This window comes from Lygodium microphyllum, chromosome 5 (assembly GCF_053477565.2).
Source record: "Lygodium microphyllum isolate KBCC chromosome 5, Lygodium_microphyllum_v1.1.10, whole genome shotgun sequence".
Classification (NCBI taxonomy): Eukaryota; Viridiplantae; Streptophyta; class Polypodiopsida; order Schizaeales; family Lygodiaceae; genus Lygodium; species Lygodium microphyllum.
The window spans coordinates 72,319,972-72,338,629 of NC_141139.1; the positions used below are offsets into that span (position 1 = coordinate 72,319,972).

At 44.1% G+C, this 18,658-nt stretch overlaps 1 protein-coding gene across 1 annotated transcript in view; it reads left to right on the top strand.

Annotated features, from left to right (window-relative positions):
- The first annotated feature begins 620 nt into the window (after positions 1-620).
- The window catches only part of LOC148035968 (mitochondrial ATP-independent inner membrane protease subunit 2-like), a 36,437-nt gene continuing 18,399 nt past the window's right edge, over positions 621-18,658 (top strand). Inside the window, exon 1 of the mRNA XM_087677951.1 lies at positions 621-862. Coding sequence (XP_087534077.1) covers positions 791-862 — 72 coding nt within the window. The 5' untranslated portion in view covers positions 621-790. The remainder of the gene's footprint in view (positions 863-18,658) is intronic.

Consider the following 18,658-nt stretch of genomic DNA (forward strand, 5'->3'; position numbering starts at 1 on the left):
GAAGACCAGTTTAGTGAGTTAAACCAATGCAAAGTAAGTTAGAACCAAGCCACACCCAAGTAAAGTTTACTTACATGAGTTTACATAGTGAAGTTCAATAGTGCATGGCTAGTTTATTTGACCACTCTTGACTTTCATGTCAAAACTTTAGGGAGTTTATGGAGCACCGTTAAAAAATAATGGCACTTTGTGAACTTGGAGCAGTCTAAAGACTTGTCAATCATTGATTAGTGGAAATTGTGTTGTCTCTCCTTAAGACATTTTTCTCTCTCTAATTGACCTTTCTCGATCCTCTCTAAACAGCTCTCTCTCACCTCAAATACCCTATTTCTCACTGTTGGCATAGGTGGGGTCATTGTGTAGTTAATGTGCAGGTGGCCCTAATCTTTGGACTTGGTGTGGCAATACCCTAAAACCACTTGTGATAGTTGTGTATCGATTCCGAGAAGTTAGATGGACTGCCTTGTGACACCTCACGCCTAACCTAAGTATTATTCAGAAACCAAATACCCTCTTTCTCACTGTTGGCATAGGTGGGGTCATTATGTAGTTAATGTGCAGGTGTCCCTAATCTTTGGACTTGGTGTGGCAATACCCTAAAACCACTTGTGATAGTTGTGTATCGATTCCGAGAGGTTAGATGGACTGCCTTGTGACACCTCACGTCTAACCTAAGTATTATTCAGAAACCAAAGGTCCCATCGTGGTGAGGTCTTATGATGCCATGGTCATCTCGTGTCGGGTCTCGTAGGTCGGTCCTTCTCTATCCTCTCAAGCCTGCAGGCGCGTGATGGGATCCCCTTTCTACTGGCTTCGCTACCTGTGCGCCAAAGTTGGAGACTCTGTTTCAAGCAGTCTGAAGGTGGATCTCTCTCTCACACACACACACACACACACACACACACACACACACACTTCCTGTGTGTGTTATCTGTCTGTTGTTTGGTGGAGTGGCAATTGTATATGTGACTACAGAAGAGGGGATGCCTGATTAGTTTTTAGAGTTAGTAAAAGAAAATCCTGTTTCCAAACCTGCCAAGCTCCCTGCACAATTGAACACTAAACACCCATTTCTATCTTGCATTATGCAACACTGATTTCTAACATGCATTACGCATTCTTCTCTTACCGGCACAATTTCTAGATTCAACAGATAAACATAGGTTATCTCGTGTTTATATGATTTCGTGAAATGAAATGGGCGTGCTCTTAGGCTAACCGCTTTAGAGATAAACAGATAAACATGGGTTATCTCGTGTATATGTGATTCCTTGAACCGAAGTAGCCATGCTGACAAAATAATCAAATAGAGGGCATGTTCTGAAAGTAGCCACTTAAAGATAATAGGTTATCTCATATGCAAACTAGTCACTTAAGAGATGATCAGATAAATGCAGGTTATCTCGTGTCTATAACTGAAATAGGCATGTTCTCAAACTAATTGCCCAAGAGATAAATAGAGATGCGCTCTCAAACTAACTATCATGGCTCTCAATTGAGTGAGGTTTTAGTCTTTGCTACCAACCATAAGGGGGATCCATGTTGAGTTAACATGTTAGAAGATGAGGAGTGGAACTTATTGTAGTGGTGCCCTTTTGGAGAGGGGATAATTGATGGCTCCTATGTTGCCAAATGAGCAACTACATTTTTACAGGCTTCTTGTATGAGGTCTTCAAACTATGCTATACGATGACTTAGATAGTGTCTCTCCTAGGGAATTTGTTCACTTGCACAAGAGCCCTTTACAAAGATGACGAAATCATGCAATACAAGGAGAAGATACAATTGGGGAGAGAACGATATTGAAGACAAGTGTGGAAGCTTGTTGAATATCATGAAAGGGTAGTATCCCCCTCTCAATCTTGGATGTTGAGGCCGGAGGAGGAAGAGGAGCTTGATGTTAGGCTTTGCATGGTGCCAAGAATCATGATGAAGAGATAAGGATGAAGCACCTTGATTGGAAGAGCAAGTTAGTGTGGAGCTAAAACACGCTTTACAATTGATCAGCATTTTTAAACAACCCCAAATCATGCTTAATTAATAAAAAATATAAACTTGGTGTGCGGTTTGAGAGAGTTTTAGTGGTTTTTCAAAACCCTAATTTTTTGGGGCACCTTTTAACATCTATAAATAGATGAGCTGCCCACCATTCAATCTTATCCTTTTGTGTAGGTTTCTCACTCTACAATGCAGATTTCAACTATTAGCTATCTATCATATACTGTCCAACGATCACCGTCTGCAGCCCATCACTCTCCAATCCTAGGCGGTTTGTTTTCAGTTATCCCCTTGTTGTTTGGAGATCTCCATTTGTTGCGACATCATAGCACTTGATTAGCATGCGTTTTCAGCATTTGGTGCTAGCGGATAGGCTGCTACCATCTTTCCCACCGGACCATTGCTGTTAGTACCTGCGTTTTTGTTGTTGAGTAGATAGTCTAAATTAGCAAACACCTCTCCTGTTGTTGGCTTAATTCTTTGATACTCTGATGATCAGTGTTTGGTGATTCCCGCACTCTGACAGTCCGATTGGTGGTTATTGCAGTTGGGATCCGTTTTCGATAGATGTTACTATTTGATACTACTTTGTCTTTGGGTATTCTATACACTCTTACATTCATTTTCAACATTCATTTACTTTAGAGTTTCTTCTCTTTGTGTTTGTCTCTGAGTTTAAGTTTTGAGTTTTTGCGTTTTGGATTTTGTGTTTAGGGTTTGTCTCTGTTCGAGTCTTTGTGTTGCAGTCTTGGTTGTATATGCTGTGTTTCCTCAATGCAAACCCTAGCATATCTTCACATGGTATTAGAGCCGGTGCTCTTTTAAAGAGTATCTTGTGGTGATTGTGGAGGCTATGTTGAGAAACTCGTTATTTTTCACCCACAGTTTGCGTTTTTGCGTTTCTGTATTTTGTGTTTAGGGTTTGTAGCCCTAAAAAGGGGCGCCACCCTAGACCGATTGTGCCTATTTATAGGCCACTCTCATTCATTCCTTACGGTTGTTTCATTTAGTTCATCATCTCTTCTCTCTAGACTCTCTACTACCCTCACACCCCTTCAGGAGGACATTACAGTTCGTGGTTTGTAGCTATCTTCATTATCTTCCTTGTGTTACGACACCCTTGTTTCCTTGTATGACATTTACTCCATGATTCAAATCTTCATCATTCCATTCATTAGAGTTTCTTCTCTCTTTTCTTTTCTTCTTAGTGTTTACTGAGTTTACTCCTTGTTCTTTCCCGCAAACCCTGCTGCCTCGTTGGTACGTCGTCTTTTGACATGGTATTAGAGCTGGATCTGCTGAAATAGTGGCAAAGATTCTCCACTCCAGTGGCATCAATATTCTAACTGGTGGCTGCTTCCTCCTGCGTTTGCTGGTTTCCAGCCTGCATTCAGGGCTACTGTTGTTGCCTCCACCTCCCAGTCAGCTAGCGGCTCATCCCTATTGCTGGCGGCTGTTCTTTGTTGATGGCGACTTAGCCAGACTGTTGGCGGCTCCTCCTTGCTGTTGGCGGCTCAGCTAGATTGTTGGCAGCTTCTCCCTGCTACTAGTAGCTCAGTCAAATTGTTGGCGGCTCCTCTCTGTAGTTGGCGGCTCAGCCAGATTGTTGGTGGATATTCTCTGCTATTGGCGACTCCTCCGTGTTGTTGGTGGCTTAGCTAGATTGTTGGCTGTTGTTCTTTGCTGATGGCAGCTCAGCCAGATTGTTGGTGATTGTTCTCTGCTATTAGGAGCTTAGATAGACTATTGGCAGCGGCTCCTTGTTGCGCTGGCGGCTATTCTTTATAACCTGGCGACTCAGCTAGTCTGCTGGCGGCTATTCTCTACAACCCGACAGCTCCACCATACTGCTGCATCTTGTGTTTTTCTATTGGTTGTAACCTCTTACTACTGGTAGCATTCTCCTTCCACTGGCAGTTCACTTCCAGCCCTTTCACCACCCTCGCACCCCTTGAGACGGACATTGTGGTTTGTACTTTGCACTGCCCTCACACCCCTTGAGGCGGATATTGCAGCTCATGGTTCGTGGCTGACCTCTTTCTTCTCCAGTTTGCCACACCGGTACCATGGCATCTCCACCGACAGATTGCCCTTCTACTGGGTGCTACTGCTGTAGCACGAATGGTCATCCCATTGAAGATTGTCGACTTTGACCTTTGCTCTCCACCAACCCCCCCCGCGGAGTATATGCGTCTCCCACTTGGCACTTCCTGTGCCACCTCTCCTTTTTGGGCCACAGAGATCATCCTGCATCAGCTATTGGATTATTATGCCAGGCAATAAGCCACAACCGATGCACACTAAGTCCTTTCGAGCACACGAAGGCTCTGAGACCTTACGAGGCAATAAGCCCTCCTAGAGACCATCCCATTGCGCGGAGGTTTCCCCCACCCACTTCTGGGTACAATGGCTTCCACGGCCCACATCTCCTCCATAGTCCACTCTCCTGAGAGCTCGTGACTGTTTTCCACCCTTGGCTCATCTCGAGTCTTCTTTCCCACCCTCTTCCACTTAGGTTTGAGGGGCCACTTCTAGGTGCTTTCCACTTCCTTTGTCATCAAATGCTTCGCAGTCTGTGAGCCATGAGTGGTTGGATTTCCTTTCTCTCTCAGACTAGGGTTCAGAGGGGGATTTTCTTATGTCACCCTCAGAGGGGGACTTCCAGTTCTTGTTTAGCTTCAAAAGGGGCTCCTACTTCTACTCCTTCCGATTCAGAGAGGGACCCTATGTGCCATGAAGTTCTTCACACACCGCCACCTTTCACTTTTTAGGAGTTGCTCTCCTTTGAGTAGTCATTTTCTCTACTCATACCCAGGATCTAGAGGACCTACTTAGATTGGGGCCCTTGAATCTTTAGTAGCGACTTAGTGACTAGGCCTTTGTATTGCTTCCGGCATGGAGTCACAGAGCTAGTGGCTTCCCTCTGAAGGTTGCGTTTCACGTTCTACAACTTATCCAGTCTCCTGACTATCTTCAAAGGTCTCCTTTCAGGTGGTATTCTCATATTACAAGGTGGATCTTCTTTGTCCCTTGGTTAGCATGGAACCATCTCCCGAGATCGAGTACAGGCATATCCTTATAGTTCTTGGCACCACACAAAGTCCGACATTCCACCTATGCATTGCATGTTTTCATCATCTTTATACCAGGGCACTTGGGCAAGTGAACAATTTCCCCATGAGGGACATTGTCCAAGTGGCACTTGTTGCATGAGTATTTTTCAGCATGTAGTATTGCATCTCCACTTCACTCTTCTCTTGGTCCCCTTTTTGGGCCTGAGGGGGTGTGTTGAGAAACCCTTCATCCTTCACCCGCAGTTTGCGTTTTTGCGTTATGCATCTAGGGTTTGTAGCCCCAAAAAGGAGCGTCACCCTAGACTGACTGTGCCTATTTATAGGCCACTCTCTCATTCATTCCTTATGGTTGATTCATTCAGTGCGTCACCTCTTCTCTCTAGCCTCTCCACTATCCTCACACCCCTTCAGGAGGACATTGCGGTTTGTGGTTGTCTTCATCATCTTCCTTGTGCTACGGCACCCTTGTTCCTTTGTATCACATTCACTCCATGATTCAGATCTTCATCATTTCATTCATTAGAGTTTCTTCTCTTTTCTCTTCTCTTCTCAGTGTTTACCGAGTTCACTCCATGTTCCTCCTCACAAAGCCTATTGTCTCGCTGGTACGTTAACTTTTCTCTTCTATTTCTTCTTTTGTTGAGTAGGGTCTAGATGATTTTGAGTATGTTAACTTTAATAGAGAAAATATGCTTTATCAAGTGTATCTCTACCATGTGTTTCATTTGAGCAAGTAAACCACACTTCTCAACTCCCTTCGATTACACCACGATCTTCTCCACATTCTGATATACTCATATCCTCATTCCACAATCTTGGATTATATTCCACTTCCTCTCAAAGCACACTAGGGGGTTGAATCTTCCATCTCTGCTCCTAACACTTTCTCTTCCTCCATTCCACCATCCACCTACCCTCCATTCACTCCACCTCTTGGCGCATTGTTAGGGGGAACGCCACTCTTGCCACCCTTTAACATTATACCTTTCACTACCCCCACTCTGCCGCATCCTTCCACTTTGGGATGGCTATGATGGGCGTTCCCCTCGCTACCCTTGGACCGTCACACATCCCTTGGGTCACTCCTATGTAGGGATTTCCATCCTTTGTTTCCCATGTTCCAATCCCTCCACCATGGGCTCTTCATGCGGTTACCATGTCCCTACCCTGTCTGCCCTTGCCCACATTTGGATCCACTATACACACTTCTCGTATGCATGGTGGGCACTCTAGGATTTCTTCCCAAGTATACCATTGAGCTAAAACACACTTTATAGCTGATTAGTATTTTTAAATAGCCCCAAAACATGCTTAATTAATGAAAAACACAAATTTGGTATGCGGTTCGAGTGAATTTCAGTGGTCCCCCAAAGCCCTAAATTTTTGGAGTATCCTTTAATATCTATAAATAGGTGGGCTGCCTACCATTCAGCCTTATCCTTTTGTGTAGGTTTCTCACTGTATATTGCAAATTTCAACCATCAGTCATCTAGCATCTAGCATCTACTGTCTGGCCATCACCGACTACGACCCATCACTATCCAGCCCTAGGTGGCTTGTTTTCAGCCATCACCTTACCATTTGGATTTCTCCATCTGCTGCGTCATCACAGCGCGTGATTAGCTTGCGTTTCCAACATCTGATGCCAGGCGATAGGTTGTTGCCATCTCTCCCACCGGGCCGTTGTTGTAGTACTTGCGTTTTTGTTATCGAGCAGGCTATGTGCATTAGCAAAACCCTCTCTTGTTGTTGCCTCAATTCTCTGATACTCTAGTGATTAGCATTTGGTGTTTCCTGCACTCCGACTAGTGGCTATTGCACTTGGGATCCAACTTCAGTGGATATCACTCTTTGATATTGCATTGCTTTGTCCTTGGGCATCCTATGTACTCTTACATTCATTTACATCATTCATTTACTTTAGAGTTTCTTCTCTTTGTGTTTGTCTTTGAGTTTTTGTGTTTTGCATTTTGCGTTTAGGGTTTGAGTTTTGCGTGTCTGTTTGAGTCTTCGTGTTTTAGTCTTGGTCATACGCGCTATGTTTTCTCAGTGTAACCCTAGCGTATCTTCATAGGTAGAAGTCACCGCCATGATAGCATCAAGAGAGATGTTGCATGATCTGCCTTGGGAGAGAAGCCTCCATGTGTCAGAGAAGCAATGTGGAAGTGAATGGCCGAGACAAAGAGTGAACAAAGAGAGAGAGAAAGACAGTGAAACGCAGAAAATCTCCAGTGAAGAATGTTGTATAAGGATGCAGAATTATATAGGGGTGCAGAGAGAATATCTGTGTATGTCTCCACCTCGAAGATCCCAGTCTCCATCAGCCCCGAGAGCAATCTCTGTAGTCTGCAGCCTAAAATTTGTGAAAGACAACTGACTGAGGCTGTTGAATACAAAGCCTATTTGTAGGCTGAAAATAATGGCAAGAAATAATCAGGTCGATTGCAATTAATGCAGCCGACTATTGCCACATGGCAGTTGGCCGACTGCGTGCCACATGACACTTGCGTGCGTGGCCCTACTTGTCTAGGTGATGACTCTAACACTCCCTCTCAGATTTTGGACAAGGTAGCAAATGGAGGGATTTGGAATGTTGGAGAAGTAGAGCCTAGGCCACCGCAGTTGAAGATAGGGCTACCGTGGGCTGCTTCTTGCTACTCCAAGAGATAGCACCAGCACCCAAGGTAAAACAATAACATGTAGTAGACTGCCTTTGGTCCATATCGCCAACCCAATCTGAATCACTCCAACCTGCAAGAACAAGATCGGAAGCATTTGTACCTGTTGGATAGAAAATCCCTAAGTTGGAGGTCCCCTTTAGAAATTGTAGTATCCTCTAAGCAGCGTACCAATGCACCTGCTGAGGTGCACTCATGAACCCAGCCAAGAGACCTATAACAAAACATAGATCAACCCATGTGTTGAGGAGCCAAATCAATGTTCCAATTAGCTGAGGATAGTGGGTAGCATCTGCCAAAGGAGAATCTGAGTGTGAAGTGGCCTTCTAGTTTGGATCCATAGGAGTAGAATTGGACCAACAATCCTCCATCTCAAAAGTCACCAAGAGCTCTTGTACATGTCTCTATTGAGAGATAAAAATCCCCCTCTGAGTCTGAAAAATCTCGTGGTCCAAAAAGAAATGGAGAAGTGCTAAATCCATCATCTCGAACTTTTGATGTAAAGCTGTCTTTGTCTCTTCAACCTTTTGGGCATGGTCACCTGTAATAGTCAAGTCATCAACATACAAAACAAACAGCACATGACCACCCTCGGAAGTGTATATAAAGTTGTGGATCGGCCCTAGAGTGCCGATATCCCAACTTTGCCTGGAGAAATGAGTCAATCGTCCCATTCCAAGCATGCGGAGCCTACTTTAGGCCATACAAGGCCTTCTTCAACTTGTAAACCTTCCCATCTGAGGAATCAAAGCCAGGAGGATGCTTTGCATAGATTTCCTCCTTCAAATCACCATTCAAGAAGGCCGACTTCACATCCAATTGAAAATTGGGCCATCTCCTATGACTAGCCAATGCAAAAATAGCATGGATAGTTGCTAGAAGAGCAGTAGGGGCAAAAGTATCATGGAAATCAACACCTAGGCAGTGAGCAAAACCTTTAGCAACAAGGTGAGCCTTGTGCTTGTCCAAAGAGCCATCACTATGGCACTTGGTTTTGAAAACCCCTTTGACACCACTCACCTTCTTATGAGAGGGACGAGACACATGATACCAAGTGCCATTCGGAAGCTCAATAGCCCCCAACTCGGCTTCCATTGATTTCTGCCAATGATCAAACTGTAAAGCTTCCTTCACTGAGGTAGGCCCTCTATCTTGCATAACACGAGACATCACATAGTAGTTAGAGCAAACAAGCTTCATAGTATGTGCGTAGTGCCTCCGTGACCTCTGTGGTCCATCTTGGGGTTGCCACTCCTTAGGGACCCCCTCGATCCCTGAATCTCAGAGCGTGTCACGGGCCCAACGAGAAGGTAGGATCTTGTCTTAGTGCTCTCCATTTGCTGAAGTTTTTGGAATGTCCATCAACAATGAAGGACCAATTGGTGAATCCGGCGGTTGGGAAGTGGGCTCCTTATCCGAAGAAGAGTTCTCAAGAGAGACAGGCTCAAGAGGAACAATTGCTGGGGCCTAGCTATCATCGGGATCTCCAAGTACAGGGTGGTCCTCACCCCCCTTTGGGGCTGGAACCTCCACGAATTGAATGTCAAGGCTCATATAGACATCCCGCTTTATAGGATCATACAATCGGTAGCCTTGAGATTGCAAGCTATAGCCCACAAATACCTGTCTTCTGGAAGCCGCTTCAAATTTGTCACGCTATGTCTTTGGGATGTGAGCATAAGCATTACACCTAAAAACCCTGAGATAAGAAACATCTGGCTTTGACATAAAGTACACCTCATGAGGAGTCATACCAACAATAGCGGAAGTAGGGGAACGATTAAGGATGTGAACCGTAGTAGCTACAACCTTAGCCCATAGACATTGAGGTGTCTGATGATGCTCCATCATGGTAGGGGCCATCTCGATCACATTGCGATTCTTCCGCTCCAGATGCCATTCTCCTAAGGGGTGTTTGTATTGTCAAACTCCTGGTGAATACTATGATTTGAACAAAACCGAGCAAACTCATTAGAAACAAAGTCTCTGCCCTTATCTGATCGTAAGGTCTTCAGCTTCCGCCCCGATTGTTTCTCCTCAAAGAGCAACCAATCCTTAAAGTTGAAGAAAGCCTTGGACTTCAGCTTCAAGAAATAGGCCCATGTCATCTTGTTGTAATCATCTACAATGAGCATGAAATACAAGCTCCCTCGAAGGGATTCCATCCCCATTGGTCCACAAAGATCGATAGAAACAAGCTCCAAGGGTGCTGAAGACTGCCTTGAAGTCTTGCTAGGAACATCACGAGTCTGCTTTCCATGGATGCAGGGTACACAAGCCTGCTGACTCACCACAATATCTGGTAAACCTTGAAGAAATTGGTCCTTAGATGCCTTCCAAAGGTAATCATAATTGAGGCGACCAAACCGAGCATGCAAAGCTCAGATTGAGTTTGAGAGGTAAGAAGAAGAGAAGTCAAGGCAGAAGAAGACTGTAACTTGTAGACTTCATTCTCCTCATAACTTGAAGAAAGAACTTGCCTCGATCCTCGATCAAGAATCTAAAAAGAATCCACATCAAATTCAACCAAAAGGTTGAGGGCACAAATCTTGTGCAATGAGAGAAGATGATACCCCAAAGCCGGCACATAAAGTACCTTAGATGCTTGGACACCACCACACCCATCTGGAATAAGATGCATGTTGCCCCATCCTTGAATAGGAATAGACAAACTATCTCCAATGAGAATCTGACCATGAGAAGGCCGCAAATAGAGGCACCATTGTCAACAATCCACTCCCGAGTAAATGGGGCTGTCAACGCACCATCAGAAGCCGGCAGGGTTGAATCCTCAACTACCGCTAAATAGAGGAAAGCAATTGATGAGGGAGCAGCTGCCGCTTCGGAATCCTTTGAAGATTTCTCCTTCTTCTCTTTGTCGGGGCAATCCTTCTTCCAATGACCTGATTTGCCACAAATGTGACAAGTAGACTCCTTGTTTTTGTCCTTCTTAGATTTGTCCTCCTCCTTCTTTTGGTCCTTTCCGTTCTTCTGAGAGGATTGACCAACCAAAGCCTCGGATTTCGAAGCATTGGTTCCTTTCAGTCACTTCTCTTGGTCCAAGACCATAGGAACCAACTCTTCCCACCGAAGAGTCTCAAACCTCCTTGAAGCAATCAAGACCGAATAAAAACCACTAAAGCGAGGCGGTAACTATGAAAGAAGAGTTATCGCCATGTCTTGAGAGGTGATTACCTTCCCTGCGTTTTGAACCTGCATCTGAAGCTGCCTTAGCTTGTTGATATGCTTCCGCATGGACGATGACTTGTTTACACTCATGGTCCTCATTTGCACTTTCAAAGAGACTCGCTTCATGGCGGTCATCTGATTATACATTTGATCCAACTCCAGCCATATCTCCCTTGCCACCGTCAAATGCTCTACATGAGAGATAATAGCCGTAGTACATGAGAGAAATAAAAACGAGTGAATGCAAGCATTGAGTTTATCCCAATGTGCTTGAGCCTTTGCCAACTCTGCCTTCTCATTGGAAGAGAGATTGGACTCATCTTGCAAAGAAGGACGATTGATAGCCTTTGTAACAAGCTCCGCCAAATCATAGGACCCCCATATGGCAAGCATCATGACCCACTAGATGCGATAGTTCTCACCATTGAGCTTTTGATCTAAAGGAAGAGCTAGTAGGATGGGCACCTTCCGGTCCACGATCGCCTAAAAAAGTCTCGGCCTTAGAAGACATCTTCACCTACAATGCCTGCACAAAACATAGCGTAGCCCCCCTTTTTGTGAAGATACAACCTGCTAGGGCTATGGTTCTCTCGTCCTGCTCCTTCTTCACCCACAGGAGGCGATGAAAATGTAAAATCTACACTTGAAGGCCCAAAATGCAGCCTTTTTCCTTGTCTAACAAAAAAAAAAAAAGCAGCAGCTTTAGCAAATCTTCTCTTTTCTTGCACGCCCACGCTCACCTCAGCCTTGTTTTGATAGGCAGCCCACTTGCTCGCACTTGAACGCTGAAAATGCAGCCTTGTGTCTCGTTGAAATCTCCTCTTCAAATGGGTCCACCCTAGTCCTTTAATGCTCTGATACCATGTTAGAGTGAAGTAATGCAGAAGTGAATGACCGAGACAAAGAGTGAATAGAGAGAGAAGAGAGAGAGGAAGAGACACTGAAATGCAGAAAGTTTGCAGTGAAGAATGTTGTATAAGGATGCAGAATTATACACAGGTATAGAGAGAATATCTGCGTATGTCTCCACCTCAAAGATCTTGGTCGCTGTGAGCCGCGAGAGCAATCTCTGCGGTCTGTAGCTTGAAATCTGTGAAAGACAACTAACTAAGGGTCTTGAATTTAAAGCCTATTTATAGGCTGAAAATAATGGCAGAAAATAATCAGGTCAGTTGCAATTAATGCAGCTGATTGCCGCCATGTGGTAGTTGGCCGATTGCCTGCCACGTGGCACTTGCCTACGTGGCCTTGCTGGTCCAGTTGATGACTCTTAACACCATGCCTGTAGAAGAGCAAATCTCATAGGAAGATGAAAGTACAAAAGGAATAGCAAGCATCCCATGTCTCTAGTCTAGAAAGGATTAGTGCAAACTTGCATGTTAGCCCTACATTGAAATACAAAATCTAGCAAAAGAGTAGAATCTACAATACAAAGGTTAGTAGTGAGATGCTCAAAGCAAAACAAAGTAGACAAGTAAAGGTACATGAAAAAGAATGCAATGAGTGTGTATGTATGAGTGAATGCAACAAAAGCCCAAAAAAGAAAAGACTAAGGATATGACCACCTTTGCGTACATCCATCAGTAGGTTGCTACTAATAAAATCCCTAACAAGTTGGAGAAGTGGTCCTAGAGGGAGGTGCAACGGATGACCTAGGAATGGATGGAAAGAACACAATGGGTGATGAGCTAGCAGGCCAATTAGCTAAGTCATCAAGGCTATTGAAAGATATAGGTTGCTAAGGTTGTCCGTGTGCCAAATGTCCAATGGCCATCATTGGGACAGGAGCAGATGGAGTAGCAGTGGGATTCGTAGCCCCTCTAGCATAGAGACAGGGAACGCCCGTTCCGGCACATAGGAACGGATTAACGCGTTTCGGGAGGTTCGAGCTCAAGAAATGCTGGCGGAACATTCCAGCCCGTTCCCTGGCCGTTCCAGGGCCGTTCCCTGTTTGGAACGGCCGTTCCAGCAACTGAGTTAAAAAAAAAGGTCAATTCGCTGGCCCGCTGCCTCTCCCGCACCTCTCGCCTTTGTCACTCGCGTTACACGATTGCCCCTCCTGTGTTGCCCCCCTACTCCCGCTACTCCCACTTGCCCTGTTTGCCCCGCCTGCCTCGCCTGTGTCGCCCGTGTTAGGCTCCTGCTTCCGCTTCTCCCGTCTGCTCCGCCTGCCACACTTGCCTCACCTGGGCCTTGCTTGCTCCCGCGTGCCTCTCCCACCTCTCTTGCCCACTTGGCCTGCGGCCCACTGCTCCTGTCTGCCTGGCTTGACTCCTGCCGTGATTAGGTGAGGTCCGAGGAATCTCGACGCTCATGTTGAAAATTTGGTTGAAATTTCTACAATTTCATTGAACTTTGACACATGGATGTTGAAATTTTGGCTGCAAATTTTTGCAATTTCATTGAAGTTTATTGATTATTTGCCACTACTATATAGATTTCAGCATTGACATCTATGGGATCTTCATCATCCTCAGCAAGTACTTCGTCAACAACTAGACGAAGTCGAAGCACTACTTGGTCATGGTGGGATGAGGTAGATGCAGGGGTGCCATTGAGAGGTGGAGGGGCTCGCCCTTGGAAATGCAAACTTTGCTCTTATGCTCGCACTAGTGGGGTTGATAAAGTGAGAGCTCATCTTCTACATGAGGAGGGGTAAGAGGTGCGTTTTTGCACCAATGTTTCAATTGAGAAAAGGCAGGAGTTACTTGACCGCATAGCCACTTCTATGGGGAATCCACATGCGAGGATGCCAAATATAGCAGTGGATCCAACAACATGGACTCCAAGGCCAGCAGGGCATGGTGCTTCATGTAGAAGACCACCAAGATTAGTGGCTATGCAACCTTCTCGTGGGTCATTAGTGGCAGTAGGTCGTGGTGTTAGACAGAGTTCATGGCACACTTCATGGGAACCGAAGAAAAAAGAGGAAACAGATGCAGCAGTGGCACGGTTTTTTTACCATGACCATATTGCATTCAAATCAGCTAGGTCACCTTATTTTTTAAATATGGTGACAAAGGTTGCAAAGTATGGACCCACATATAAGCCCCCTTCATCAGAAACTATGAGGATTATATTGCTTCAGAAGGAGAAAGCAGCCATAGAGATTGCAACAACAAATATTCGCAATCAATGGGCAAGACATTGATAGCAGATGGATGGAGTGACACATGCCATAGGTCCATACATGGTGTTGTCGCATATTCTCGCGGGGATGTATACTTCATTGGTAGTCATGATACTTCAGAGATTGGAAAGAGTGCAGATGTATTGGCATCCAAGTGGTGCAAGGCAGTGTAGGCTGTTGGGGCGAAAAATGTGGCTCAGTTTGTGGTAGATGGTAAACCCACAAATAGGGTAGTAGGAAACATTTTAATGGCAATGTATCCACATATCACCTTTAGTCAATGCATGGCACATTGCTTGAATAACTTGTTGAAGGATATTGGGGACTCGCCATAGATTGCATCTCTTGTTGCAAAAGGCAACAAGATTATCACATTTATATGTAATCATCAGTACTTGCATGCTGAGTTTTGCAAGAGAAGTGGTAAAAAACTTCTCAAATACTCGGATACACAATTTGCATATAACTTTCTTATGCTTGGTCGATTGCACTATTGCAAAGGTGCAATTAGGGAGCTATTTGCTAGTGATGAGTATGAAAATTGGACTGGGGCTGCCATTGCTATTGCTGTGTTATATAATGCATATGTCTTTGATAGAGATTTTTGGGATGAGGTGAATCGCACCAACCAAATGGTTGATCCTATTATGCACATGTTGAGGCTTGCAGATGGCATATGGATCCATTCATTGGGAAGCTCTATGAAGGTATGGATGGCTTGATTGAGAGGTTGGAGAGTTTGTAACCAAATGCACACAGGTATGAGCAAATCAAGGAGTTATGCATCAGCAGATGGAATGAGTATGACTCTCCTATGCATGCTACAGCATATGTGCTTGATCCTAAGTTTCAAGGAAAGATGCAAGAAAGAGACCTTGAGGTTGCCAAGGCTTGGTACACATTGTTTGCAAGGCTTTATCCTAGCCGTGAAATGCAACACAAAATTAAAAATCAGCTCTTTGTGTATTGACAAACATTAGGGATGTTTGGTATAGAGGATGCCCTAGAGGATAGGACAAGTATTGGGGCTGCTTTATGGTGGGAGGACTACAGGGTAGAAGCTCCAGAGTTGCAGAGTTTGGCTATTTGTATTCTTAGCCAAACAATTAGCTCTTCTTGTTTAGAGTAACAATGGAGCTCATTCAATCACATTCACTCAAAGAAGAGAAATCGTCTTGGTACAATGAAGACGAATGACCTACTTTATGTGAGCTCCAATCTTCGCTTACTAGCTCGTACATCAGTTTGCAAAGGTTGATTCTTTTAAACGTTGTGAAAAAGATGACGACGACGATGATGATGGTGATGGTGATGGGTAGGATGTTGTTCAACAGGATGAGCATTCAGGCACAGTGGAGCCATCTTCCATGAATTAGAACACTTAACGGCTAGCCTTTTGAAACTTTAGAGTATTGACTTGGAAATTGGAGCTCTTGTAACTTGGATCTTCAAACTTCAAAGTTTAATGTATATTTTGTGTCTTTGCAATGCATACTTGTTGGACTTCTGTAACATTGTTGATTACAATGTTGAATCATGAACGCGACAATCCATTGGGAAAAAGATGACGATGATGATGAATCATGAATGCGACAATCCAAAGGTTGATTCTTTTATATGTTGGGAAAAAGATGATGATGATGGTGATGGGCAGGATGTTGTTCAGCAGGATGAGCATTCAGGCACAGTGGAGCCATCTTCCATGAATTAGAGCACTTAATGGCTAGTCTTTTGAAACTTTAGAGTATTGATTTGAAAATTGGAGCTCTAGTAACTTGGATCTTTAGACTTTAAAGTTTAGTACATATTTTGTGTCTTTGCCTTATGCAACATTGTTGATTACAATGTTGAATCATGAATGCAACAATCCATTGCTGATTACAATGTTTTGAATCTTTATTATTGTTGAAACTTGATTATTATGTCTCTAATTTCACGAATTATGGTTGATATGATCTCTCTCTCTAGATTCTAAGACTTAAGTGTTGACTCTCTCTCTCTCTCTCTATATATATATATATATATATATGTATATGCCATTTCCTCCATTCCCGTTGCCTAACTTTGGGCGTTCCCCTCGTATCGGGGGGGCTTGTTTGCGTTCCCCATTCCTGGTAACTATGCCCATTGGATTATTCAACAAGAGTGGAGACTGTCGAAGTAGTCACCTAAGATTTCTTAGGAGGAAGACCTTGGAACTTGGTACGAGACTCCTCATCCACATGGCCCAATCTTTGACAGTGTGTGCAAAACCTATTCTTTTAAGGGAGTTGATGCTAGATGGGTTTTGTTTCTTTGGTTCCATTAGATGAAGGGGTGTCATCCTTGTTTTGGCTTGCCTTCACATCTTGTTTGTTTTTGCTACTGCTAGCTTTCCCTTGGGAAGAAGAGGCAACCAGACCCCTCTCTGAATAAGAATATGTGGAGAACTTCTTGTGGACTTGATCATGCAGCCTTAAGTAACATAAGAATTGACACTCGAACTCATAGAAGGTCGACAATCGGGGTAAGGAGATAATGTGCTGAATGAAGTGGAAGGGTTTTTAGGTAGCTTATTCAAGAAGAATGTAACCTAATCGCTATCTAATTTTGGTGAGCCAATAGTGGCAAACTCAACAAGTAACCATCGATATTCGTCCAACTTGACTTTTAGATCATCCCCTTTCTTAGTGGAAAACTCTGCAAGCTCAAAGTTGAGATTGATACGCCGGGTGCGATCTCATGCCGCATAGCAATCAATGAGATGACTTCAATGCTCAGATGTAAAGGAGAAATACTGTAATTGAGAGTAGAACTTAGGAAGCAACCCCTGCATAAGCTCAACATTGATTGTGGTGTTGTGAGCTCTCCTTTGACTAATGTTCTCGTGGTGAGGCAGTCGAGGATTCGGCATAGGTTCAAGAACAACTACTAGGTGCCAAAGTCCTTGAGATTCAAGCACTTGTTGCATGAATTTTGACCATGTGGTGAAATTCGACTCGTTGAAATGAGTCTTAGCCATGAAGGTATCCTTGGCTGTAGCTATAGGATTGGTAGTGTTGTAAGAAGGATAATGTGGGTAGAGGGGGAAAGGGTGGATAGGGTGAGGTAGCGGAGTATACTTGGGAATCAATCCCACAATGCCCACTATGCATGTGGGAAGTGTGTAGAGTGGATCCAAAAGTGGGCATGGATTGATTGGAAATGGATACGGTGACTGCATGAGTAGTCCATGGAGGAGAGACAGGACGTGGGGCAAAAGGATGGAAATCCCCATGTGGGAATTACCCATGGAGTGTCTGGCAATGCATTATTAATAGATAATAGAAATCCTTGCATTTGGAAGGTTGATGAGTGGGTAGATGAGTAACTGGGGATAGTGAGGGAAATGCCCATTATAGTAGTCCCTTGGTGAAAAGAAATGCTCATTTTTGGGTATGTGGAAGTTATAGTGTTAAAGGTTGGCATTTCCCTTATTGATATACTAGTGTGCAAAGAGGTAGTGAAGTAAGGATAGGTAGAATATTGGGGGTGGAGAAAGAGAAAGTGCTAGGAGTGGAGATGAAGGATCCAACTTCTAGTGTGTTGGATATGGAAGTGGAGTACAATCCAAGGTTTTGGAATGAAGAAGAGAGAAAATCGAGGTATGGATTAAAAGAGGGTGGGGTAGGAGGGATTTGAGAAGACCGGTTTACATGCTCAAATGAAATAGCAAATGTAGATATACGTGATGAAGGATGTTTGCTTCGAGAGCTTCATTTATTGAAGTTTACAGACTGAAAATGATTTGGATCCTACACTCCAATAGGAGAGGGTTTTTATTCATATGAATCAAAGGGGTTGTACAAACTTGACACTCCGCTTGGCAGAGATGAAGAAGATGGGTTGTCAATCGTCCCAAATGTCTTATATCCTCTATGATTGGAGAGATGGTTAGCCTCACCAACGAGTCTATATGTAGTAGCAAAGCTGGTAGGAGGGGTGGAAACTTGTCTATGCGTGATGCGCAAGTACTCTTCAAGCTCCTCTTTCTTTGTCATGTGACTAAAATTTAGAGCATGAGAAGAAAAAGAAGGTGAAGGTGAAGGTGGAGTGCTACTTCCTCACTAATTCCATAATGCCTCCTCACGGCCATCCAATGATGGAGAAACCTGATAAGACATTGTGGGATCCTAAATAAGACATTGCAGGATCATGAGAAGAAGGTGTTTGAGGCATTATGAATTAGTTATGTGTCATTCGTGTACCTCACACAAAACCAAGCCTCCACAATATCTGCAGGATGCTCTTTACAAGAGCATCTGCGGTGATACCATGTGAAGATATGCTAAGGTTTGCACTGAGGAAACATAGAAAGTACGACCACGGCTAACGCACAAAGACTCAGATGGTGATATTCAAAACTTAAATCCTAAACGCAAAACACATTCTATCTTATAGAAATAATAATGATGTATCAGTTGTTGCAAGTATGGTGGTCATAGGTGTATACATATGGTCACATAATCTTGGAGAGGAGCTTCTTGTGTTGCCAATGCTTTGGAGGCACCTCCAACTGTTGAGGATGCATTTGAGGAGTCTTTTGGAGATTGGGAGTGGCATTGGTAGTG